Source organism: Hypomesus nipponensis, chromosome 28 (assembly GCF_054491055.1).
Source record: "Hypomesus nipponensis isolate SF chromosome 28, ASM5449105v1, whole genome shotgun sequence".
NCBI classification, from domain to species: Eukaryota; Metazoa; Chordata; class Actinopteri; order Osmeriformes; family Osmeridae; genus Hypomesus; species Hypomesus nipponensis.
Window position 1 is genome coordinate 13,231,697 of NC_140388.1, and position 27,271 is coordinate 13,258,967.

Sequence of the window (27,271 nt, forward strand, 5' to 3'; positions counted from 1 at the left end):
CTGGAGACCTCATGACACAAACCCAGCAGTGATGGCGTGACGGGTGTGTGTGACTGCGCATGTGCGAGAGAGAGAGAGTGTGTGTGTTGGGAGTAGGGGAGCATGTGCTGTTGATGGTTGAGGTGGGTTTTGGAGTTAAGCGTGTGCAATTAAATAGCCTTATGTACACGTGAAATAGGGAGGGATTATGCATAAGAGACAAGCATGTGAGTGAGTGAGAGTATTTACATGAGTTTTTTCCATACGTGGCAGGTGCTGGTATTTTCCAGGTCATATGTCATGAAATGGATTGAATTTAATGAAAGTGTAGGTTGTAAGCTTTCAAATGAAATACATTACTAAAAGGTTTTGAAAGAAGTTTATGAAAACATTTTTTGAAAAAAAAAGTTTTGAAAGGTTGAAAAAATATTTTCGAAAAAAAGAACTTGCATCATTGATGAGTACATGATGAGGATAATTAATACAAGAGGTGTTAATCTACTGTTTAGGTGATCACACTACTGTTGGTGCGTCTGTGTTTGTGTGTTTTATCAGAGGGTCATGAGGGAGGGCAGTGCAGACAGAAGCTGCCACAGCGTGCCTTATCAGTCTTCCAGATGAATGCACATGAACTGTGACAACCCTTATCGCTCAGGTCAGGAGATGTTCTGAAAACCAAACTTTTGTTGCAAGCACAAAGGTTCCAAACACACAAGCTAACACCTCCCGGTTCAGATCTGCAGTCCTCAGATCCAGTCTGCTGTTGCTGCCAGGCTACATTTCTGGATTACCTAAGGACACTTACACAGGAATTCAGAGTGAGTTCAAAATGCTACTGTTCAGTCAGTTATCCGGACGGGTGACATTTGTGCGTCCCGACCACGTCCCCAGGCGGGCTGAAGAAGTTCACCTACATGAAGTCATCCTCCAGGGGCTGATGCCCAAGCAGGTTTGAAAGCTGAAACTCACCTTGGTTTTGCCCCTCCTGACCAAATGTAGGAAGTTAGAAGAAGGTTCTAGCTTGTCTCTGAGAGGGTTGTGTAAACAGCTCAGACCTGGAGTTTACGTAGAGGCCCAGATCCCCCCTCAGTCCACCCTTCTCTGCCATGGTCCACAGGCCTCCAGGAATGAAAGATTCACAGACTCATGTAAACGTTTGAAATCTTTGTTATATTTGTTTTGTCATCTTCCATTTCTTGCATTGGGTGTGTGTATATGCTGTGTGTGCATGAGGGAGCGAGCGAGGGAGAGAGAGAGAGAGAGAGAGAGAGAGAGAGAGAGAGAGAGAGAGAGAGAGAGAGAGAGAGAGAGAGAGAGAGAGGGGGAGGGGGAGGGGGAGGGGGAGGGGGAGGGGGAGGGGGAGGGGGAGGGGGAGGGGGAGGGGGAGGGGGAGGGGGAGGGGGAGGGGGAGGGGGAGGGGGAGGGGGAGGGAGGGAGGGAGGGAGGGAGTGTATTGTGTTGTTTCAGAGGTGAACACGCTGGGCTCTTTGTGAACTCAGGTGGTACTCAGCTGTGCTGGAACAGATGTGCAGTGAATCCAGACACCCAACCATCTCCTGCTACTCCTCATCTCAGCCGGCAAGGTTGGGGATATGTGTTTGTGTGTGAGGATGTTTGTGTGTGAGGATGTTTGTGTGTGAGGATGTTTGTGCGTGAGGATGTTTGTGTGTACGTCACAAGGAGTAAGAGGGAGCTAAGTGTCTTGTGTTTGTGTCATTTTGTTTGTGTTTATTTAGTCCTCCATACCCTGTAATCAGCCCAGAACACCAAGGTCAAGCTGATTCTGATGTGCACAAGCTGTGTCCTCCAAAAGTAATTTCAAAGTTTCAAGGCTCAATATGGTAACTCTGTGAACACTGTCTCTCTTTTGCTTTCTCTCTCTCTGTCTCTCTCTGTCTCTCTCTGTCTCTCTCTCTGTCTCTCTCTGTGTCTCTCTGTGTCTCTCTCTCTGTGTCTCTCTCTGTCTCTCTGTCTCTCTCTCTGTCTCTCTCTGTGTCTCTCTCTCTATGTCTCTCTCTCTGTCTCTCTCTCTGTCTCTCTCTGTCTCTCTCTCTGTCTCTCTCTGTGTCTCTCTCTGTGTCTCCCTCTGTCTCTCTGTCTCTCTCTCTGTCTCTCTCTGTGTCTCTCTCTCTGTGTCTCTCTCTCTGTGTCTCTCTCTCTGTCTCTCTCTGTCTCTCTCTCTGTCTCTCTCTGTGTCTCTCTGTGTCTCTCTCTCTGTCTCTCTGTGTCTCTCTCTCTGTCTCTCTCTCTGTCTCTCTCTGTCTCTCTCTCTCTCTCTCTCTCTCTCTCTCTCTCTCTCTCTCTCTCTGTGTCTCTCTGTGTCTCTCTCTCTCTGTGTGTCTCTCTGTGTCTCTCTCTGTCTCTCTCTGTGTCTCTCTGTGTCTCTCTCTCTGTGTCTCTCTTTCTCCATCTGATATCCAGTTTCATCCGAGGAACCCAAAGCCTGAGAGGCGGAAAATAAGTTAACGAAGAGTTTCGCTAACATATGAATTTATTTACAGTAAAACAAGTTGGTAGTCAAAGAAGTTAAATATATAAACATGAAAAATGACGAAGTACGGAACTGGATCAGGTTTTAAGAGCAACCAAACTGGGTTTGCTAAAAGTCCCTTTTGTTTAGCCAATCATCACACATTCAATTTGCCCAAAGGTCTGGGTCGAGGTCTGCAGATTAGGGTCGGCTGTATTGTTGCGGGGTCGTGGGGTCAGGTTGGCATGGGGTGAGCATCTAACTGTCAGGCTGCGAGGAGGATGAAAGCTCCGGCAAAACCGTTTTGTTCCACAGGAAGTGCAACATCATCACTACTAGCAACTAACTTTCGCCTCCACTGTAGTGTCCATCCTCCACTGTAGTGTCCATCCTTGCCCCTTTGTATCCAAAGCCCTGGTTTTAGCTCAGTGGGCTAACGCGGTGGTTCTCACGACATCACAGTTCAATTCCAAGTTATTGCAACAGGGTTTTCTGGTGAAAAAACGATAATAGCAAGGGACTGGACAGTTTGTGTGTGTCTGGTAGACTTCTAAATATGTGGAAATCTAAATACTGTTTAGCAACCTAAGGGGTGATGTGATTAAGCATGCATGAAAGGGGGTGTAATCTCTCTGGTGTGGCACTACTGCCACCGGTGACAGGAGACACGTGTTTTCACAAAGGAAACACACCCACAACCCACAATGAATACAGACACAGCCAAAAGAATGTCAATGAACTCAAGTAGCCCTCTTCCAAGGTGAGGCCATCCCTCTCATCCAATCAGAAAGCTCCTAGAATCAGGCATCACTCCCTGAGCCAATCAACCTTTTTGTGTCTCTCTCTCTGTCTCTCTCTGTGTGTCTCTCTCTGTGTGTCTCTCTCTGTGTCTCTCTCTCTGTGTCTCTCTCTCTCCATCTGATATTCAGTTTCATCCGAGGAACCCAAAGCCCTAGAGGCGGAAACCAAGCAGAGCATCTGTCAGTGTTCACAGGGTTTGTCTGATGTAATTCATCAGTTTCTTTGGCTTGAATGTGGTGGCATTGTTTTGTAAGTCACTCATTCATTCACTACAACACATAACAGGACAGCCTATTAACCTAGAAGACTCTATTTCTACTTAAATAGAGGTGAGTTCAGTCCTGGCTCATTGTCACAGTCAGACTAAGAGTTTGAGACAGACATGTATATATATGCAGGGAGGACACATTTTCCCCGAGGCGTTGCATTACTGTGTTGTGCTACTTTTAAAGACTCCTAAATCAACTGACAATTCCAACAGTTCCATAACACAACCACGCTTCTTCCAAGAACCCTCCCCCACCCCGGAGTTCCTGTCATATCAGCGTGCTTTCAGGAAAATCCTTTGTTGTTGAAAAGACACCACCTCTTGATGATTCCCTGTTTCCTTAACGTCTGTGTTGAAGGTTGCCGTTGGCTTCCGCACCTCTCCCAGTAGGCGTAGCAGCATCTTCTGATGGTTCCCACGCTCCTGCCTGAATGACTCATGCCAGAACAGAAATGAAAAGCATGCTAAGGACGGTTGGAACTTGGTATGTGCTTGGTGCCTGAGATGAGACCTAAATGTTCTTCACTTGTGAAGAAGAGAGAAGCAGGAGGAGCCTGCTGATCGGTGTTCCTGTTGAACCTGCTATCCTTTAAGTCAAAGACTGTCATTGCAGGCCTACACTTTGAGGAGGATAAGCAGGTCATACAGAGCAGTGTGAGATATGCCAACAGAAACATCTCATATAATCACACCAAACTAGGGTACGACTTCAGTTTGAAGAAGTTGAAACATTGGAAGCATTCAATTTGAGAAAGGAGATGGAGCCTGTTTGCAGATTTGCCCCTCACTTCTCTGCAGAAACATGCTTCTGGAAATGTCATAGGGTTGTCATAGAGATTACTGTCATAGTCGTAATTAAGAGATTAACAGTAAATCCAAAAACCAAATGCCACAACACCAAGTCATTTTGATTTAAAAGTTCTCTTTGAGGCACCATCCAACTATTGAGAAGGGGGGCGGGGGGCTTGTTTGATCTATGTGGGTGATTTCCAAGAATTCACAGTCTACATATCGTAAGAGTCATATCAATCAAACATGTGACTTTCAAGAGCCAAACAAACTGAGCATCATTGGATATGAAGTGGAGGTAATCTGGACTGTGCAGCCCTGGGCTGCTCATGGAAAACCCAGCAGCAATCCTGTGGGTCTATGTAGGTCATGAAGATATGCTTACATAAGTGCGTCATAAGACACAGGTTTTTGGTCATCTTGATGGCTCCTGCATTTATCACATCAAGAAACCAGAAATGTTGTGATGTGGTGAGATGTGTGGAGCTTGACTTCAAACTGTAAAATACAGATATCCTACTCTTCCTGAAAACTAGACACTTCTACAAGAACCACACACTGGCACCCGCACATCTCAACACCACCGGACCCCAAACAGGCTGAACCCAACTCCTAACATGCCCCTTCACACGTTGCTTGGGCTGGGCTCTGTGTTGAAGCTGGCTCGAACCACAACAGTTTTCCAAAGTATCTGACCTGCTTTCTGCCAGACACAACTGGAAAAGTAATCTGATTTAAGCAGGTAGCGATGGAAATAATCCATACGAGTGGGGCCTTTTAATCCAAGCCCTTGCTAAATAGGACCTACAAGGAGATTTTATGACGTGTGATAATTACATAAATCCTCTGCCGACAGATTAGACATTTTTTCTTCTTTTCAGCCAACAGAGGGTTTTTTCTTCACATTCCTCACGATTCTCCAGTCCTTTCCCATGAGAAAGTTTGACACAGTCATGAACATAGAATGAGGAACCCATGGCCTGGGTCAACACGTGAAGCTCTGTAGTGTGAGGAGTTAATGGAAAGAGGTTTTGAATGTGATATTGTTCAGTCCAACAGTGATTTCCTCTGTGGTGGTGACCGTACGGTAGAGCATGACCGGGTCAGGGCAGCTGTGGAGGTGGGGCCCTCGCTGGTCAGCCCATACTGGTCAGCGTGTGACAGGAAGTAGTCAGCGTGTGACAGGAAGTAGTCAGCGTGTGACAGGAAGTAGTTTGTGTAAATAATATGCATACGTGTTTAATGCCCATGGAGTGTCTTGTGTTTTACAGGACAGGGTGCTACTCCCCCTCTCAAACCTCACACCTGGAATTAAGTTCCAGAGAAAGTAATGGAAACGAAAGCTATGCTACGTATATGATTTACAGAAGGGACTCTGTTTTTCTCTGTGTGGTGGTAGCTGGATGTAATAACTGTGAACAATTGGGCCTGTTACAATGTAATGACGCTGTTATGATGTAGTTACAATGTTACAGTGTAATTACAATGCTACAATACCATAATGTAATTACAGTGTTACAATGCATTTACAATGGTACAAGTTAATTACAAATGGTATTGTTACAGTGTAATTACAGTATTACTACGTAATTATAATGTTACTGTGTAATTAAACTGTTATTACTCTGTGGGCCCCTGCTCACATCACATTGGTGTTTAATGATATTCTGTGATCGGAGGTTTTAGAGAGAGAGTCTTCCTTCGGACACCTCGCGACCCAGACAGGAGGAGACCAGACGCTACACACTGATTGGGTCGAGGGGATGGCCAGCTCTTTAATGATTGGCTCACCCCTGTCTCAAGTTGTGCTTTCCATAAAGGGGTATGGCATGTGTCAACCAAAACAACTGAGGGAAGGCGTGACAGGGGAAAGTGGGGGTGTGGGAGGGAGTGGTCTGGGGAGGACGTGAGGTCCAGCCAGCACGCTCAGTGGAACACGGACCCTCTCTCACCGGCTCTGTTGAGATGAAGCAGTTTGTTATTCTATGAAAGTCATCTCCTCTGTGTGTGATAATCCACTGTGATGCAGCGCTGTTCACCTGCTGCACAATGTGAGCACTCACTGCCTGGAGGGTACTCTTGTGAACGCTTTGTGTTATAACACCTTTGCCGTGATGGATGGACTGTGGGCAGAAGACTAGAAGTTCCTTTGTGAAACACTGTGCATGTTGTCATTTTATAAATCACTGACAAACTGATGTATCAAAGTACATGTCCACAAACTCTGTCTAAAGTTGAGCACCTTCTGGAACAGTCCTGCTATCACAACATATCAAAATAAATATTGTCACTATAACCAAATCGCAAGACAAAGGGAGAGCTTGAGGAATATGTTACAAGCTGCTAAATGTCAAGCTATGATTGTTGGACTATCTCAGTTCATTAAGAACAATGGAACACTTGTTCCATGTGGTATTTATGGGAAACAGCCCACACCAGTGAATCCACTGCAAGATGGCGCATTACAGAAACAGAAACCTCAGTTCTCCTCTCCATCATCTGTGGGCAGAGCTCTTTTCACATCCTGCCGTTTATGAGAGAGAGCGAGAAGAGAGGGGACATTTCTGACAAGCTCATTGAATTCTTCCTTCCTCATGGTTCTTCCTGTTCCTCATCTCCTAGACTGAGATCAGGGTTGTCAAGGTTACGTTGATTGATTGCAGCCCAGGCTGTATCAGCTTCTTTTATTATGGGCTGTTTCAGACCACTTGCTTGAAACTGGAAACAGAAAAAAGCTTGGTCTTGGAAACTTTTGATAATCTGAAAACCACACTAACTGGTAGGCCAGCTACCTCATACTACATCACATGTAATGTCGTCTGAATCTTTGATTGTGCCCATTTACCCTCTGAATGGCATACGAAACACAATACTTTCTTTTATTATGTGTAAAACCCTTTATCCTCTGTCCTCCCCTTCGCTGACATTGACTGAAGTGAATTTAACTAGTCACACTAATAAACTGTCCCGGTTTTCACCTGGAGTAACCTCGCCAGTCTGGAGAGAGCCAGTGTTCCTGGTTTGGTCTTCAGGTTAATATCTGTGTAAAAGCTTCTAAAATATCTTCTCTGTTCTTCTGTCAAAATAAAACTCATCTGTTTGAGTGTAAAACATGATGCGGGAAATTACTACCACTTTATATTATACACAAAATATTCCAGATTTTTTATTGCTTTGGTAGACTTTGGTTTACAAGTGCCTGATTACATGGGCATGCTGAGCTTTAGACAACCTGAGGCTCAATGCTGCTTGCAGTTTTAATCACTAAACCAATTTCAGGATTGCAAGGAACATACACATGCTACAGGGCAGCGTCTGTGATAGTGGTACCATGCTATTGTCTAGTTAGAGATATAAAGTCACAGATAAGTTGGAAATGATTGAGTAGTTTACTCTGTGGTGTGTAGACAGCAGATAGGGGGTGTACACACACCAGAGAAGTTCAGTGTTTGGGAAAGAGAGCATGTGAAACACATTGAATCTCCAAAGTAAGAGTTTCCATTTGTATTTGTCCCTGCAGGCTGCCATACTTGTGATGATGAACAACACTTTAGTTTGGTTTCGTTTACTTTGGACCACCTAGAAAATGTGCAGCAGATGGAACTGTAAGAATAGTGTTGCAGTTGAACAAGAATGTTAAGGCACCTTCAAAGCACCTTCTTTCTGGGGGTAAACTAAAGATCTAAACACAGTCACAAGACCAGGATTACCCAGAAGGTGGATAGGGCTTTTGTCTTGTGTAAGAACAGAACTAGAGTAAGCTCCTTGAACACCATGTTGGTGGTGCTCCCTCAGACAGAAGAAGTAAACCTCAGGTAACAGGTAAAGGATTAACAGTTCAAAACAAGTTTTGAGCAGAACCATTACAAACAAGTTTATTTTATTCATTTTCCAAAGGTTATTTACATTATGTACATCACACACCCACAAAAATAACACTGGGACATACAGTCATCAGCAATAACACTGTTTGCACATCACATCCACAGTGAAAGATTGAGTTCTGTGCGCACAATCTCTTTCAGTAATAGTGTTTTCCAATCTCACACAGTTGAAAGGCACGTCTGTTAGGTACAAATATGCACACACACACACACACACACACACACACACACACACACACACACACACACACACACACACACACACACACACACACACACACACACACACACACACACACACACACACACACACACACACACACACACACACACACACACACACACACACACACACACACACACACACACACACACACACACACAGTGGGTGTGCTTCAGATAGATAAATAAGCTTGGTCTTGCAGTGCTTTTCATTCATAAATAAAAAATACACAGTAAATAATACACAGTAAATATACCGTTGACTGGGCATGTGTACTGACAGCTTCACCCGCTAACTCTCTCTCTAGCCTTAGTCTAAACAAATCCACACCGAGGAGACGACCTGTGCGTCCTCTTCCAGAACTCCTCCAGCCCTTCGACAGAAAGCCTGCATGCAGTCTTCACACATCTCACTGGACACAGCCCAGAGTCATATAGCCAGTGAAATCTTCTTGGTGCATTCTGAAGCGTCCACAACCTTCTCTTGGAGTGCTTCTCCCCCTTCTCTCTTCAAAGTGCTCAGGTGAACCGAAGCCGTCGCTTTCCATCTTGGGTCCCGTGGTTAGTTGCCCTTGTGAGTTCTTATGATAGCAGCCTGTCAATCAAACAGAGAAACTTAGTCGATACCTGCGCCTGGACACTGGAATATTATGAAAATACATAAATACTGAGACGACGCAAAACAAGTCATTTATTTCCTGCATTCCACCTGGATATGTAAGAGAGACGGTGGACGTTACCTCTTCCTGGGTTTGACCTCCCAGCCGTCACGACACTTCACGTAGGTGAGGCCCTCTCCCGGGGAGATTTCTGTTTTGGACGGTTCTTGGGCACAGAAAGTAAACCTGCAAAGTGATTACGAAAAAAAACTATTACAGAACAGCCATGAAAATCAACAATACACACAAAAAAGGTCCGTAACGGCTGCAGCAGATAATGATGAATGAAATGGACCAATGAGATTCATTCTGCCCACGTGGACAAGATGGCCGCCGCCTCACTCACTTCCTCTGCGTTTCTCCACACTTGACTCTGATCCTGCGCACCTCCAGGACAGGGTTGACGGGGTTACTGTTCCAGCTCCAGAAGCTCTTCTTCAGGCTCTTAAACATGGAGCTGAACGACTCGCTGGCCCCTTCCCAGCTTAGACGGATCTTCAGCAGGTCTCCGATGTCCTCCTCGGTGAACACCAGGAAGGTGTTGGTCAGGTTCAGGCCCACCTTTTCAGGCCTGGCATCAGGAGGGAGATCGACAGGAAGTCAGGCAGGAAGTGTTTTGGCGCAGGCAGGAAGGGGAGTGTGGGGAGGGCAGGTACTCACACGTCTACTGAGAGGTTGTTGGTGTCGTTGTGGGCTCCGTACAGCTTGACGTGGAAGGTGGGGTCTGCATCTTCGCCCTTCCTGTTGAACACGTGCATCTTCATCTGGTAGTGGTAGCCTTGGGAGATGGGAGAGCTGTTAACACTTCACCACAGGGCAGGGGTTATGCTTACATTCACGCTAGTTTGGACTGCTGGGATGGAAAAATAATAAGTCTCAGACGACACGCTTCGACCGTAGATGGAACTCCCATCTCATCAGCCGTGTTTGTCAACAAGAGCAGAACGTTTCCTCAACACGCTGCGTGGTCGCTAAAGTGACGTGGAGCTGTGGCGCTCACCTCCAAATGGCGTGACGGCGCGAGTCTTCAGGTACATCTTGCTGTTGCGTCTCTTGCGCATCTTCTTGGTGTTGTAGCCGATGTTGTTGCAGCGGTTCTTGCGGCAGCTCAGACACACACCCTTCTTGAAGCGCTCGGGGCCGGTGCACTGGTAGGCAAAGCTCATGTGCTCCTTGTTCATCAGGGAGTCCACAAACAGGTGGACAGCCCTCTCGTGTTCACACTTCATCACCTCCATGAAGTCTGGGGGAGGACAGCGTGAAGGATGTGTAAATACACAGTCTACTACAGTTATCTGTACCATCGCTAACAATAACTTCCTTTATTAGAAACGAAAAAGAAAAAAAATCCCTTTCTTTAACATTTTGCAAATTACCACCTCAAACCTACATGCCACAGTTCCAGATTTAGAGATCAAAATCTACCCAGTCTGCATGGTAAACAGGAAACAAAACAGGTGGGTAGGCACTTCCTGTGTGCCAGCACTTACTTCCTGCCATGCTGAGCACATCGCTGAGTCCGCAGCCTGGCTGCACGTCTCCTCCGTTGGGGTAGATGTCCACGTCCCCAATGGGCTGCTGGATGCCGATGCTGACCCCCAGGGCCTCCCGGGTGTAGGTGTGGAGGACGTCCACAAAGTCAGCGTCTCCTGGGGACAGGCGTCGGTGCTCATCCACCCCCTCGAACATGGGTCCTGCCGGGTCAAGACCTGCAGCAGACACCGTGTTCTAATTAGCTGCTGCTAAGATCAACAGTATACGTGTCCATCTGTGCTCCTACATAACTAGGAGGTACTTGTAGCTTTGCCTTGGCGTATTAGTCTTGTCCTCCTACCTGTGATCCTGCCAACAGACCCGTGTACGAATGTTCCAGCGTAGCCCGCAACATGAGCTCCCAGGCTGTAGCCAATCAGGTGCACGTCTTCCAGGTCAAGGCTCTGCTCCTCCTATCAGAGACCAGAACAACAAACACAAACATCAGCAGCCGCCACCAAGCATGGAAGTACCAAGTCACCTCGACCATCTGTTCCTATGCTCATCTGCGCCTCTGTCCAGGAAACAGGCCTCTGTCCAAGAAACAGGCCTCTGTCCTCGTCTTTGTTCTTGGATAATAATCTCCTACCCCGAACAAGCAGTGATCCTGTCCTACCCTGAACAAGCAGTGATCCTGTCCTACCCTGAACAAGCAGTGATCCGAAAGACTTAAAACGAGAATATCATCTTTTCACACATCTGATCAAACTCTAAATAAATGTGATGTGGAAGTTCTACATCTGAAAGCCCTGGCCTAGATGTAGCTGTAAACAAGAGCATGTGCACCGCAGTACAGGTCAGTATTTCCACTGGTCATAACAAAGGTGTTCATGGAAACCTCTTGGATTGCTGACCTTCTCACTGAAATGCCTGCCTCATTCACGTACACCCACGAGACTGCTCTGCTGTTTGCCAGCTGATCTAAAAGTAGCATGGAAAGTGTTCCTGAGCAGGGTTCAGAGAGCAGAGCAGAGGAGAGGTGTACCTGGAGCCAGTTGAGCATGGTGGCGATGCTGAGACCCACGCGGTGGGTGTGGTTCACAGCGTCCGGGTACAGCTGGTGAGCCAGGCTCAGCCAATCCACGATCACCACGTTCGCTTCGCTCTCTCGCAGCATCACCGCGGAAACCAGCTTGTGCATCCAGCTCTCGAACATGCCACTCATCTGTGACAGGGAGGGAGGGGTGGTGGTGGAGGGGGGTTAGGACCTGAACATGCTGCTAGTCACACCATCATCTGCTCTACACCACAGGCTGCCCCACCTCAGCTAGACTACAACCAAGGCTGGTGAACCTTGTGACCTCACATGATCCCCACCTCCCCTCCTGTGTGCGCGTGAGTGAGCAGAGCTAAATGTGTGCCTCTAGCTTAAAGGATTTGACTGCAAATCAAAAGGGTCACAGGTTAAAATCCCCCCCTACTGTAAGTCACTTTGGATAAAAGCCTCGGCAAAATGACGACGTTGTTGTTGTTTACCGTCCAGCCGTGGATGATAAGGATGGTCTTGGCTGTGGCGTTGAAGCCACACTCCAGCAGAGCCTCCGCGTTTCCGGGCTGCAAGAGGCAGCCATCCTGCTCCAGGTCCAGACTCTTCCGCATGTTGTACTTGATCCGATCATGGAGAGCCTCGTCATCAATTAATACACCATCTCCCCCATCTGGAGACAATATTACAGTAGTTGTGATCAGTCACAGAATACTTCTCAGACGTTGGTAAAATCTCCCTCATCCTTTCTTTTCTTTTAATTCCGACACGCGTCTTGCAATTCTTTCATTCTTATATTTTAAGTGTTTAAGGCAATATTTTACAAGTTTGTTCGTGACATGAGACCTTGGTCAGACTCGCCGGAATGTGTGAAAATATAAATATTTTGCTAAGCCAAAGTAGTAGGGTCAACATTGATGTTAGATGAATGAATATCGGGTAGCCTAACTGCGTAAAACAGAATATTGGCCTGCATCCAGATCTCGTCGATCTCAGCCGCGGCTCCTCGTTTTCTTTCCAGCTGCGGTTTTAAATACCCACACATTTCAACAGACAATAGGTGTAAATATGAATCACTGAAAAGTTACAACCCCCCCATAAAAATCGTATAATGGAAGAAATTGAAGTGAAAAAGACGCACTATTCCTGATTTACGGGCTTTAAAAGAAGATAAGAATATTGGGGCAGAACATATTAGCCTACATTTAATTGATTAATTGGCTTATGTAAACGAAACGCCAATGCAGTTAGATAGGTGATGTAAAACATTACCAAATTAAATTTAGAAAAAAAAAGCTGTAGGCTATCTGAACCTGAAAGGCAGTACAGGGTTCAGTGACGTCTCAACCGGTTTTGGCTTCAACCTTCACCAAAGACACGTAGTATAACCTCGGTTTCAAAGTGAAGTCGTTCCCGCTTTTTACTCTTAAAATGTCACACTTGATTATGTTAACTCTCAGCAACTCACATTAACACATGTGAATAATTAGACAGAGCTGATAGATCAACCCTTCACAGCAAGCATGCAACGTGGGAACGGATTCTCCGGTTAACAGCAGAGATGGTGTAGAATTGCGTTACGTGGGTTTCCTTTTTATAGATACAAAAGTTCATTTACATGGTTCTTTAAAAGTTAAATAGTCGTTGGTTATAATTCTTCTTACCTTTCTGGACTGCGATCTCTTTTAGACTCGACGCAAAGACTCCGACTGCACAATGAAAGATCATCCACAATGAAAATATAGTATTTTTCATTTCTGTCCCAAAACAATGTATAAACCCACTGTTTTGTATTGTAGCCTATGGGGAACTTTCACTGTTGAAATGGGGTGTTATACGCTTAGATCCTGTTTCAATGAGAAAGGCTTGAACTGGCTGTGTCTGTACTCTTGGAAGCTGTAGGATACCAAGGAAACGTTTGAGCTCGCATCAAGTGTCTTATTTGAGTTTTAAATAGTTTTCCCTACAGTCATCTGACATCGCCCGATCACTACCTGGCTTCTAATTGGTCAAGCCCCCATTTGTTTACGTTGAAGGCGTGGCAAAAAAAGTTGAATGGGTTGTAGACTTCTCACGTTAAGCGTTTTAACCCATTCATAAGCCCGTCGTCGACAAAACAATGCAGCGCGTGATGCTCGCGCCCTGCATGGCTCGGAACATGAACAGGACACCGTTTCTGACGCCCCGAAGAAGTTGTTGCCATCACAGCCACATGCTATTGTATGTAAATCATTCAGAAGAGACGATCTGTTGTCCCTTCTTATTTTTAACCAGCACCTGACACGGCAGTAAAGGCGCACGCCAACATAAAAGTTATGGACCCACTCTTTCTAATGACAGCAAATAGTTTAGTTTATGGGACATGGTCTTTTGAGATCCAGTGCATTCATTCATATAGGCAACTTGATACAAACGCTCCGTGCTTTATGTCGGTGGGCTATGTGTAATAAAATTCAGCTCATTACCATACGTGGGAAAGCCGCAACTCTGTGGAATGTTTAAAAAGCTGGTAGGGGGGTTCCCTCTCACTGTCCTGTGGCTGGCTCTCTGCCAACCGCGGATTAGCTCACGGATGGGTTGTTAGGGGAAGAATAAGCTCACGCGGGCAAGGTCTTGGCAGTACGATAACGATTTTGTTTGTGTACATACATACGCACGCACTAGTGTCACCGAGGAGAGCTGAAGGTTGTAGGGTCTCATACAGGACGGTCACATCTCACGTTTTACAGAGGTGTTTTATTCCCACTGTATTTGGCGGAAGAGGTGTGCATTGATGTAGGTCCCATGTTGCCTATAGTATAATTATGTCATTGTAAGAGCATGTCAACGATTTTTATCTTCCCAAATGACTAGCTTGTAAGTTTCCACTGTACTGGAAAGAAGGTCGTACAGTCCTCCAGACTTCACAAGCCTAGTACCTACTACACTACATGGTTACTTTGGTCCACAGATCTGTTGCGTGCTCCACGACAGAAACGCGAGGTCGATCAGCATTACGGTCAGCATTACACCTAAAGTCACATTTTACCTTCAAGGACCATCAGCTGCAGGGGGTCCGCATCACTTTCCTGTCTGCAATAGATAAAACCAGAGTTTGGTTATTCGCTTGTCACGGTCGGTAAATAACTCGGTAAATAGCTCCTGGGTGCCAGGGCTGCATGCTTTGAGCCAACTTGTCCTGGTTTTCCAAACAAGGTCCCTTTGGCATGGCAACAACATGCCGTTGTTGAATAGAGAAATAGCTCAGAGACCTCAATTAAGCCATTCAGCTCACATCACTTATGGAGTAACTCCTGGTAGCCAGGATTCGTTTGACAAGGCAAAATTCCTCTCCAGCTGAACTTGGTTGCAGATTAATGTACAAATTGTCAGCGATAAATATGTGTGCAGACAAAAAGTTACCCCAAGACAAAGCCTTATAGGTTTAAATATTTAACTGACGTTTAGTTTGTATGGATCGTTTATAAACACACATTGAAATATGTACATGTTTTTGTCACCAAGGATCTCTACTTTTCTGGATTCACAGCTGGACGCTGAACAGAGACGGCTCTTTTGGAGTCCCACAGGAGTCACTGCTGGTGACTCCTGTGTGCACTCTGTGCCCTTACACAACATCACCCTGTCTCCCCCTGCACCACGACACTCAGCTTGGTTATCAAGTCCCATGGCTTCTATTACCACAGCTACTCTGACAACAATCAGATGTTTCTCTCCTACCTTCAAGCCTCAGATTGGTGACAGAATGTTGGCATGTCTGGTGGACAGCATCTCCCCATGAACCTAAAGTTAAACCTCAACAAGAGCTCTTTATCCCTCCCCAGAACAAGAGCCCTCAATCCTCCCTGACGTAGCATCCTCCCTGACGTAGCATCCTCCCTGACGTAGCATCCTCCCACTCTACAGGAAACTTAGGCTGGACTCCAGAAGCACTCTGAGAACTTCCGCGGATCTGTCGATATCTCCTGTACAACCCGAGGAAGATCCTTCTGTTCCCGAGGCTGCGTTCCACCCAGCTGTTCATCCAGGCTTCAGTCCCTCCTCTCACAGGTTTACCAGCCGTCATCACACAGCTTCTGCTGCTCATGGTAGACAGTTCTCCCCTGCTGAGGCCTCTTCTCTGCCTGTCACTTGCTGCCAGTATCAGGTACCAAACCCCGACCTTTGCCTTCACCAGATGGCCCCTCTACCTCCAGGACATCATTTAGTCCCGCTCCTAGACTCGGACACTTGGTTCTGTGACATAAGGACGTCTCCTCCACCCTGAGATCTCCTTCCAGTCTCCCCAGCCCTGGACCCTCCTCCACCCTGAGATCTCCTTCCAGTCTCCCCAGTCCTGGACCCTCCTCCCTCGGCCCTGCTCCTCTCAGTCCCTGCTGTCGGCGCTATGGATTCCCCGTCCAGACACGTCCAGGGTGTTTGGTGCCCATGTTAGGACATCATATTCAGCACTTAGCTTTATGTTACTTCTCGTGGTGCCTGTGAAATTGCCTTCTGATACTGTTGTATTAGAGATATGATCTTGCTGTTGGGCTGTGTCAGTGTAACAGATTGATCCTTGATTGTGTTCAGCCTCTGGTCTGCTCCTCTGAGTGACACACCGTGTCTGGAGGAGGGAGCCCTTGCTGAACTGCTCCTCCCAAGGTTTCTACCATTTTTCCTCACTGAACATTTGACTGCAGATCAAGAGGTTGCAGGTTTGAATCCTAACTGCATATCACTCTGGAAAAATGTGCTTGCTAAATTGAATACTTGAAATGCTTTGAGTTTCTCGAGTAACAGAGTGTCTGGTTTTCCGGGTCAAAGCGGAGTAAATTATGTGTTTTCATGTTCGAGAAACAAAGAATCTTGTAATTCTAGTGAGCTTTTCTTTGTCTTCCTTGAGGGTTTAGGTTAAGGGGCAGTTCTATGGGCGTATGTGAAGCCCTCTGTGACATTGCTTGTAAAAAGGGCTATACAAATACATTTTGATTGGATTTATAATTAATTCTCTTGCAGTGATTGCTTCCCATCAATTAAAGATGTAGAAGGACCGTAGAACATATTCTTGAAGTCACTCCTTGTCTTCTCAAGCCAGGAGCAGATCTTGGCCTAGTGTATTTGGAGCATTGACGTAATTGCCACAAAGAGACAATCAAAATGTGATTCTGGACATTTCCATCAGACTGGCGAATGGAAACTTCACCTAAAGGTTGACCAACTGATTTGAAAGCAGTTTTCCAGGGCCGAAGAGATACATGACGGCCCGACCTCTGATAACCAGAGAGCCTCTACTCTTCATAGGACGAGTATATCAAGTGTCATGCCTGGAAGTGCATGTCACATATCATTTTCACTGCTTCACAGTCACGTACCCAACTCAAACGTGATCCGATGAGACAAAAAAGACACGATCTCCCCCTGGCGGTGAAGTAGCGTCATCGGAGGGGCCAATGACAACAGGGGGCGGAGGATGCGGTGTGCCCAACCGGATCCTTCATGAGGGAAGCGGCCAGGGACTGGCAGGCCCGGCTTCTCCTCTTCGGTGTTGTATATCAGCTAATTGCGTTGTTGAAGACAAGTAGCCCAAGTAGGGGGGCTGTTTCAGTGTTCATAGGATGTCCCGTCATGAAGGTAAAGATGACCCATTAGCAATAGATTGGTATGTAAGGCTGGCTTCCCTCGTCAGATTTGGTGGGGGTTTTGTAGCTAGAAAACGACTAGCTACGTTAGCAGGCTAGCTAACGACGATTTGCTAGCATGCTGGTAGTGATATGCATTTACATGGATGCATGATGGCGGCAGACACCAATTGTGCCCCCGTGTGTAGCTGGGTCTCTATATAGTGGGCTGACAACGCAATGGACGCGTGGCTTCTCCGGCGGTTCACGAAGGGAATCTGAACAGATAATGTGTTAGTTTGCTAGCCAGCTAGCTAGAGCTAACTAGACTAGCAAAATCAACATGTGAGGTATGTAGCTACTAGCTACTTTGCTAGCTGACAGGTAGCTAGCTTAAAGACTAAGCTATCATGTAGTGTCAGTCAGTGGATGAATGGGTGTATGATGGCTTGTGTTTGTTAGGCTGATCATTTATCCTGCCTGGTCACGGTATGTAGAGTTGGCCGGTCTGGGTTGTTGATCATGGTAAAGTGGTGACTGTACCCTAGAGGCTAACGGTAGCCACTACTAGCGCACACACCCCAGTTAACCTTGCTACTGTGTAGGGTTGCTATGACCATGTAGCACCACATAGCTAGTAACTAAAGTAAACTTCTGCTTGTGTTTGAATGCGTTGTCATCAGCGTTTCGCACTAGCTAATATAGCTAGCCTAGCACTGATGTACTAGCTAGAGCTAAGAACGAACTAGCTCGCTAGTTAGCTAGCTACAGTACTAGGCTAGTAGTGTTGGCTATGGTGGTTGTAACCGTACAAATGTTAACTATCTATTGAAGTACTTAAAGTAGTGTGGTCAGATCATTTTTGCACGGCCTACAGTTTAGAGTCCTGTGTTACGTCTGTGTTCATTGAAACTATTAAACCTAGTTTTTGACTAGCTATGAAACAGTAGATTCATTTACAAGGTGTTCATAGAATTGACTGTCATGCGGCTATAAGTTAATAGACCCATTGTATGGCGAAGGCCTCTTGAGCAAAGGAGCGCTAGTTCCAGCTGTAACAAGTAACTAACTATACCAAGACAAGTGGTTTGTTGCGTTGAAGTAGGCCTATTGGCTCAATGGTTGAAGACGTTGTAAACGAAACATTTCAGTTGTAAATGAAAATGGATATGAATGAATCCCGGATGGTTTACGATCTGCCATGGTCGACTTCGCAACATGCACGGTCTTCATATTACTTAGCAGTGGATATTGGTGTCATCTCTAGATGTGTCTTGATTTATAGATATGACAAGTATGTGCAGCATATACATGGACGATGTCTGACCATCTAAACATAGCCACTGCTTTATATAGCATTATGAGTTGGTGAGTCTCTGTTGTAGTCAGGAGATTGAAAGTAAAAGCTTTTGTTTGGATAAATTACCAACTTTGTGATGTCACGATCTGACTATTAATAGCCCCATTAAATATAGATTCTAGAGTTTCTGTATATTGCTCATCCTGTGAGACGTGAAACTGAAATGTGATATGGTTGTACACAAAGTCCATAGATGTGTAGCATTGAAGTATACACACATCTGATATTTGTCATGTCACTCACTTTGCAGTCTGTAGGCTAACATATTGTTGTGATATTTCACATCACACTCTCCAACAATCTTGACATTATTCATAATTCTCTCTCGCTCTCTCCCTGTCACTCTTTCAAAACGTTGTGATAAAGCACCCTCCCCAGGCCTAAGAGCATCTGTCTGTGTGTTCTCTGCAGGTGTAAGCTGCGACGCATGTTTGAAAGGCAACTTCAGAGGGCGGAGATACAAGTGTTTAATCTGCTACGACTACGACCTGTGTGCGTCTTGCTACGAGGGCGGAGCCACCACCACCAGACACACAACAGAGCACCCCATGCAGTGCATACTGACCAGGGTCGACTTTGGTAGGTCATCCTGGCTCTGTGTGGCATCCTGAGCCTGTTTGAACATAGTCTGAGCTGTGAGCTGCCAGGTAGATGCAGCCTTGCTGGCTCCACTGTGTCATGTTCAGGTCACTCTTCTTTGTCTTGGTCTTTTCTTCCTTTTTGTTGTCTTCATCCTCGTCTTTGAGACATGAGAAGAATCTGATGTGCCTCCCTCTCTTCCCCTCCATCTTCCCTCTCCACCCCCCCCTTACCTCCACCCCCTCTTCCCCTCTCCCTCCATCCCCCCTACCTCCACCCACTCTTCCCCTCCCCCCCTCCTCTCCCCCTCCTCCAGACCTGTACTATGGAGGGGAGGCCCTGTCAGTGGAACAGCCCCAGGCTTACACCTGCCCGTACTGTGGCAGGATGGGCCACACAGAGAGTTCCCTGCAGGAGCACGTAGCAGGGGAGCATGCAGACACCTCCACTGAGGTGGTGAGTACACCATCACATCTCATACTGAACCCCACAGAGCAGCAGTACACCATCACATCTCATACTGAACCCCACAGAGCAGCAGTACACCATCACATCTCATACTGAACCCCACAGAGCAGCAGTACACCATCACATCTCATACTGAACCCCACAGAGCAGCAGTACACCATCACATCTCATACTGAACCCCACAGAGCAGCAGTACACCATCACATCTCATACTGAACCCCACAGAGCAGCAGTACACCATCACATCTCATACTGAACCCCACAGAGCAGCAGCACACCATCACATCTCATACTGAACCCCACAGAGCAGCAGTACACCATCACATCTCATACTGAACCCCACAGAGCAGCGTGCACCATCACATCTCATACTGAACCCCACAGAGCAGCGTACACCATCACATCTCATACTGAACCCCACAGAGCAGCAGTACACCATCACATCTCATACTGAACCCCACAGTCTCATACTGAACCCCACAGAGCAGCAGTACACCATCACATCTCATACTGAACCCCAGACACTCAGAAGAACTGCACAGCTGGAAGAGGTTGTGTTGGAAGCGTCAGGACAGGTTACCCAGAGTCTGGCAACTCCCTGTGCCCAGCACCCACTACCCTCACATACAGAACATGGCACGCACACTGGAATACACCTTGAGTTCAGTAAGAATACATCCACACTGGTTGTTAAAGAGCGTATTGCCCCAGCCCAGTCAGTGTTGTGTAATCAAGTGTGCCTGGTTCTGTCTCCAGATATGCCCCATCTGTGCAGCACTGCCTGGCGGAGACCCCAACCATGTGACAGACGACTTTGCTGCTCATCTCACACTGGAACACAGAGCTCCAAGAGACCTGATATCCTTTACCCTGCTGCCCCCCTGCTGCCCCCCCTGCTGCCCCCCTGCTGCCCCCCTGCTGCCCCCCTTGCTGCCCCCCTGCTGCCCCCCCTGCTGGAGCCCTGCAGGGCAGCAAGAGTCTGTGTTTTAAAGGGACATTCCACCACAAACTCTACAAGCTGATTTCATGATTTGGGTGCATGAAGATTTCTCTATTTGTGGGAAGAAATGAGAGAGAGAAAATGAGTTGGTTGTATCTGATCTTAATCCTTGTTTTGTAGAAGGACTTGCATCACAAAGCAAGCTCGGCATGTCAGATCATGTTCTTTAAGCTTGTTTACAGTAAACACAGGAAGGGGAGGAGATGCAGTACCAGAGTCTTGTGAATGAGATGTTCTTCAGAGAGGCAGGAGAGATGTGACTCATCCTGGGTGTATATTCCTTGACCGTCTTGCCCACGATGAGTCCAGCGGGGTGCGTCACGTGAGGAGGATGTTCCACCCGGGGAGGGGGCTGGGGGGGCAGAGGGCTCGCAGGTCCAACATGCACTTCACCAGCTCCACCACCGGGGGGCTCTCCAACACCCAGAACTCCTCACAGAGCTCCAACTACAACAGAGAGGCCATGGACCCCATAGCAGGTCAGAAACACTCACACTCTCATATAACAGGTCAGAAACACTCACACTCTCCTATAGCAGGTCAGAAACACTCATACTCTCCGATAGCAGGTCAGAAACACACTCTCTCATAGCAGGTCAGAAACACACTCTCATAGCAGGTCAGAAACACTCACACTCTCCCATAGCAGGTCAGAAACACTCACACTCTCCCATAGCAGGTCAGAAACACTCACACTCCCATAGCAGGTCAGAAACACTCACACTCTCCCATAGCAGGTCAGAAACACTGATACTCTCCCATAGCAGGTCAGAAACACTCTCATAGCAGGTCAGAAACACACTCTCTCATAGCAGGTCAGAAACACTCGTACTCTCTCATAGCAGGTCAGAAACACTCACACGCTCTCATAGTAGGTCAGAAACACTCACACTCTCCCATAGCAGGTCAGAAACACTCACACTCTCCCATAGCAGGTCAGAAACACTGACACTCTCCCATAGCAGGTCAGAAACACTCTCATAGCAGGTCAGAAACACTCGTACTCTACCATAGCAGGTCAGAACCACACTCTCCCATAGCAGGTCAGAACCACACTCTCCCATAGCAGGTCAGAAACACACTCTCCCATAGCAGGTCAGAAACACTCTCATAGCAGGTCAGAAACACACTCTCTCATAGCAGGTCAGAAACACTCGTACTCTCCCATAGCAGGTCAGAAACACTCGTACTCTCCCATAGCAGGTCAGAAACACACTCTCTCATAGCAGGTCAGAAACACTCGTACTCTCCCATAGCAGGTCAGAAACACACTCCCATAGCAGGTCAGAAACACACTCCCATAGCAGGTCAGAAACACACTCCCATAGCAGGTCAGAAACACTCCCATAGCAGGTCAGAAACACACACTCTCATAGCAGGTCAGAAACACACCCTCTCCTATAGTGGGTGACAAGGACCATTGCTCAGTGCAAGCTCTGTGCTGGTTGCCATGGCAGAATGCGTGAGATGTAACCAGGGTGCAGAGTTAGAACCCGGGGGCGCCTGTCGGTTGCCGTGGCATCGTGTCTGGGCCCAGTTCCACAGGGCCTCGTTGTCATGGTTCAGGCTTCCTCGTCTCCGGCCGCCTGGTGCTGTGTAAAGGCAGGACTGCATAGAGATATGGGGAGGTGACTGAGTGTAGAGGCAGGACTGCATAGAGATATGGGGAGGTGACTGAGTGTAGAGGCAGGAGAGGCAGGACTGAGTGTAGAGGCAGGACTGCATAGAGATATGGGGAGGTGACTGAGTGTAGAGGCAGGAGAGGCAGGACTGAGTGTAGAGGCAGGACTGCATAGAGATATGGGGAGGTAACTGAGTGTAGAGGCAGGAGAGGCAGGACTGAGTGTAGAGGCAGGACTGCATAGAGATATGTGGAGGTGACTGAGTGTAGAGGCAGGACTGCATAGAGATATGGGGAGGTGACTGAGTGTAGAGGCAGGAGAGGCAGGACTGAGTGTAGAGGCAGGACTGCATAGAGATATGGGGAGGTAACTGAGTGTAGAGGCAGGAGAGGCAGGACTGAGTGTAGAGGCAGGACTGCATAGAGATATGGGGAGGTGACTGTGTACTAATGTAACCCCTCCTCCTCCAGAGCTCCTGTCCCAGTTGTCGGGGGTGCGGCGCTCCGCGGGGGGCCAGGTGAACTCGGGGCCGTCGGCCTCCCAGCTGCAGCAGCTTCAGATGCAGCTCCAGCTGGAGCGGCAGCAGGCCCAGGCGGCCCGGCAGCAGCTGGACACGCCCCGAGGAGCCCCTCGCAGCGCCCCCGCCCGTGCCGCCCTCGGCAACGCCAACAGCAACGCCAGCCCCTGCCCCCCCCCGGCCCCCACCCCGGCCCCCACCCCGGCACGCACGAGCACAGCACCCACGCCGGGCACAACTTCCTGCTCAACAGGTGGGGGGTGGAAACGCACGCTTCACTCCTCTAGCAGAATCTCCCTTTCCTCCTCCTGTGTTCCAGCAGCAGGGTTGTTTACTTATTCAATGACGATGAAAGAAGAAAGATTCCGATATTATTGTTATTATTATAATATGCGTCTTTGTTCAGACCTTGCATGTTCTAATTTCCTCTCTGACTCCTACCTGTTCCTTCCATCTATCATTCACAATTCCACCTCTCCATCTATGAATTGGCTCTTGAATCTCTCTCTTCCTCTCGCTCTCTCTCTCGCTCTCTCTCTCGCTCTCGCTCTCTCGCTCTCTCTCTCGCTCTCTCTCTCGCTCTCTCTCTCGCTCTCTCGCTCTCTCTCTCTCTCTCTCTCTCTCTCTCTCTCTCCATCCATGCTCTTCCCTCCCACCCTCAGGCTGAGTGAACCCAGGCTGTCGGAGGTGGACCTGCAGGAGAGTGAGTCTGGCTGGGCGGACCGCGGTCTGTTTGTGACGGAGTTGCTGCTGTCCACGCTGCTGCTGGACCACAACGCCCCAGCAGCCCCACACCATGCCGGCCCCCTTGGGGGCTTCGCTGACTTCGGGGCCATGGGCTGCATGGATGTCATGACCCTGGAGGTGGCGCTGGAGAACCTCAACCTCAGAGAAGCAACGGCGAGCGTCGTGAAGAAGCAGCCCCCCCCGCCGCCCCCGCGCTGACGCCCTGCCCCACATCAGCCACGGTGGCCAACTGCCAAGGGAGGACGCGTTTAGAAAACAGACTTCTCTGCTTCGGTTCTTTCCTTATGTCCTATTTTGATGCCATTTCAGCCCTCCCCTCCCTATCGACACGTTGTGTACATTAAATACAGGAGTGAGAATCTGAAAGCGAGAGAGCATGTGACAGACCACAGAGAAAGAAAAAAAACTATATATATCTATATATATATATATAGATATATATCAGATAAATATATATGAACACTGGTAATCAATCATAACCCAATGTTTCCTTTAGCTGCAGGTGGGCAGCATGTGGTTTAGCTGTCAGATAAACCTCCACTCTAACACACTGAGGACTTCTCAACAAACAAGATGCTGCTTGTGTTTATGGTTCTTCTTCATGTTTAAAGTGCTTGTGTGGTTGACCATAACCTTTGGCATGAGCTCCTTCCCTTGTGCCCAGTGGGACTGCACCGTCACTGCAGACCAGCAGGGATGCTTCCTGAGGGGAACCTGGTAACATGGTTTTATTTTTGGAGGTTAAGCGATGTCAAATGTCACAAAATTTTTGATGGTCCCGATACAGACTGCTAATAAACTGTTTGTTGTTTAAATTTAGCTCCGCCCCCATTCAGTCTGGTATCACTTATGATTGGCTTGTGTAACTCAGGTCCAGTTGAGCCGCGGGGGGCTGGATGTTTTGCGTTGCCGAGCTTGATCACGATTCTGCAGACACGACACATACCTCGCACACAGATATGACAAGGCCAAGGACAAAAAATGTCATAAATGGAGCAGTTGCATAACTTGCTGTTTTAGAACTGACATTGGAAAAGTGTTTTTGGATATCGTTCTGTTCTCTACCTTCCTTTGATTCTTTCAAGATGATCCTCAGCGTTTCTCTAATTCAGAGGTGTTGCATGTCAACGTGAGAGAATCACAAATGGTCAACCTCATTATTCATTTGGTCCATGTTTGAACACCGTGGTATTCCTCCACTGCTACCTGAATAAATGCCATGTGTTTCTTGGGGTGTTTGGAAAGGCAACCACACAGCCATTCAACTTGGAGGACAATAAAATGATTTGGGATGGTATTGATCTAACCCAGTTCTGCAGTCTGGTTTGTGTGTTTGTGTTTGAAAAACTGCCGTAATGGGCCAAGCTTGTGAAAAGAAAACCTTAAACACATGAAGCCTGCGTAGCGCCCTGATAACTCATGGATTAACAGTGGACCATGTCGGTTTAGGTCTTGGGTTCAAGTTCTACTGCAGTCTATATGACCGTCCCAGTCTGTCCTCACTGGACTGTCCCAAGCAGAGATGGCAACATTACACACATCCTTCACTCAAGTAAAAGTACAGACACTCGTTACATGTTATCGTTACAACATAATAACATAATACTTACATCTCTGTCCCCAAATAAAGCAGAATCATCTGCAACATAAAAGTGTATCTTTAAAAGAGCCCACTTAAATGGAACTTTCCCATAAATCAATGAAAAGCTAACTTTGGGGTGCCCTGCATTAGGGCCCCAGCCTCCACGGTCCTCACTTACCCAGGGGGTTCCTGGGCCTCCCCTCTATTTAGTCTGTGCCAAGTGTTTGTGGCACATGTTCTTGTGGCCAACATTCTCTCCTGTCTCCTGGGAGACACAAACTAAAACCTCCATTAGAAGTCGTGGATGTAGCCTTCAGAGAGCGTACTGGGAAATGGCCCTCTGCTAATGAACCAAGGTGAAGCATCATCAGGGGTGTGAGACCACTGATGCCAAGTCTTAGTTACATTCAAGTCCAAGCCATCCTGTTTGGAAGGTTAGGCATGACTTTATCTTGAGAGCTATTAGATTAGCTAATGTATAGATTATATTGGCTAGTATTTAAATTTTGTGCTGTTGAGTTTTTGAGTACATGTGTTATTTGTTATTCGGGGGTCTTCAACCCTGGTCCTCAGTTATGAAGCGAAGCATCCAGTAGTTTGCTCTTAGGACCAGGGTTGAAGACCACTGTTGGAAATAACACCAGATACGCGATCACATTTATAAAGGCACTTTACAATAACAAAGTAATACTTTGGTTAAAATAAATATTGTTGGAAACAAACATACCAGCCAAACCACACCTCCACAACAACAAAAAACACAACACATTATATTTGATATTCTTTGTAATTTTAATTCCCATAATTTAATTTTTTTAATTGCTGACAATTTCTCACAAATGTTAATAAAAGCAACATTACAGTACGTTATATGCAAATCAGACAAGCTTAGTTAGATCTTATAAGAGCCCAGGCTAGGTTTCCGAGGAACAGTTAAATAGCAAATAGTAAAAAGACACAGCAACACAGAAGAGCGCCAATCAGGATCGCATCCTGTTACAGAGCGAGACATCCTGTTACAGAGCGACACATCCTGTTACAGAGCGAGACATCCTGTTACAGAGCGAGACATCCTGTTACAGAGCGAGACATCCTGTTACAGAGTGAGACATCCTGTGACAGAGTGAGACAAGACGGCATGCTGCTGACACCCCAGGAGAATATTATAAATGATGCCATTTCACTAGAAGTCAAAGTGCATCCTGGGAAGGAGACACTAACAGCTTTTATTGCACATTCAGAGAAAAGAAAACGGCACATTCTGGTTCTGCGACTGAGAAAGAGTGGATCTTCACAGTGTTAGACAAGTCACTTCCTCATTGGCAACTACACCCCTCGATGACTTACACACAGATGATTATTAATGTTGATTGGTCAAAATGATGTCCCTCTCTGCCTAGTGCGACACATCCCTTTCAACCTATCAGAACTGGAACAGCGTGGGAATAGAAAGCATTAGGGTTTTGCTTCAATCCAAGGGATTAAGGCTTTCTTCACGCCAGAAGATATCAACCTCATCAAGCTTCCTTCTCCAGTAACTAGCCTTCCTCACAAACACAAGTCTTGAACCAACAAAACTCAAGACTTTCACCAAAGACCCTCCTCTAACATGTATACATTTCGTTGTGGGTATAGTCTCAATAATCCAACAAGAGCCACATGATCTTACTTGCTCTCCACTGTCTTGAGTTAGGGTAACACCAGTACCCTGCGGCCCATCAGTCGCTTTAAAGGGTTGGTGAGCTGAAGGCTAGTTTGGATCCAGACCACTAGGTCCTAGTTTCATGAAGCTGCTGGTCTCAGCCCTGTTCTTGGTGTTACTAACGGAAAACAGGCCTTTGCTGATGTCAGTGGCTGCTCTGACGCAACACAAATAAACAACATGGATGTCACACTTTCAACAAGCCACCCCCAGTTGGGCAGAAAATTAGAAATAAGGACAATTTTTCATAGGGAAACAAAATTACAAAGTGATTTATATCTAAAATTCAAAAATAAACATGGCAGTTGGAAAGTCTGACCTGTTGTCCAACAGCGCTGTCTGTGAGGCAGGACAGCCAGGTGACTCTCAGCAGAACCTCGTGTGTTGGAGAGCATGCTCACATCCATGTAAAACACAAGTACTTCCTGGTTTTGTGATGACATAACCAGGATGATGTCATGACCCCATATGGTCTCTCTGTGTCAGGCGCTCATGTTAAAAATC

The 27,271-nt window shown here is 47.0% G+C and overlaps 1 protein-coding gene and 1 pseudogene across 2 annotated transcripts; one reads left to right on the plus strand and one right to left on the minus strand.

The window, feature by feature from the left end:
* Positions 1 to 8,170: 8,170 nt before the first annotated feature.
* On the minus strand, positions 8,171 to 13,564 carry lipg (lipase, endothelial). The gene is made up of 10 exons (XM_084694943.1): positions 13,255 to 13,564; positions 12,082 to 12,263; positions 11,591 to 11,770; positions 10,907 to 11,018; positions 10,563 to 10,781; positions 10,073 to 10,315; positions 9,733 to 9,850; positions 9,419 to 9,643; positions 9,154 to 9,258; positions 8,171 to 9,008 (listed from the first exon to the last, which is right to left on the minus strand). The coding sequence occupies exons 1-10, from the start codon at positions 13,343 to 13,345 to the stop codon at positions 8,996 to 8,998; spliced, it is 1,488 nt and encodes a 495-aa protein (XP_084551069.1). The 5' UTR covers positions 13,346 to 13,564; the 3' UTR covers positions 8,171 to 8,995.
* A 3,474-nt stretch (positions 13,565 to 17,038) lies between these two features.
* LOC146220138 (E3 ubiquitin-protein ligase KCMF1-like) lies at positions 17,039 to 24,789 on the plus strand (annotated as a pseudogene). Its single transcript, XR_014751042.1, has 7 exons — positions 17,039 to 17,203; positions 18,962 to 19,129; positions 19,446 to 19,585; positions 20,354 to 20,455; positions 20,896 to 21,076; positions 22,690 to 22,989; positions 23,399 to 24,789. The product of XR_014751042.1 is annotated as an E3 ubiquitin-protein ligase KCMF1-like (transcript).
* Positions 24,790 to 27,271: the final 2,482 nt, after the last annotated feature.

Bases quoted from the DNA above. Each gene is read 5' to 3' on its own strand.
- lipg (XM_084694943.1), bottom strand. From the start codon at position 13,345: ATGAAAAATACTATATTTTCATTGTGGATGATCTTTCATTGTGCAGTC. The intron at 9,644-9,732 runs GTGAGTACCTGC...TCCTGATGCCAG, and splicing joins AACAACCTCTCAGTAGACGT to GCCTGAAAAGGTGGGCCTGA. The intron at 9,259-9,418 runs GTGAGTGAGGCG...ATCACTTTGCAG, and splicing joins TGTGGAGAAACGCAGAGGAA to GTTTACTTTCTGTGCCCAAG.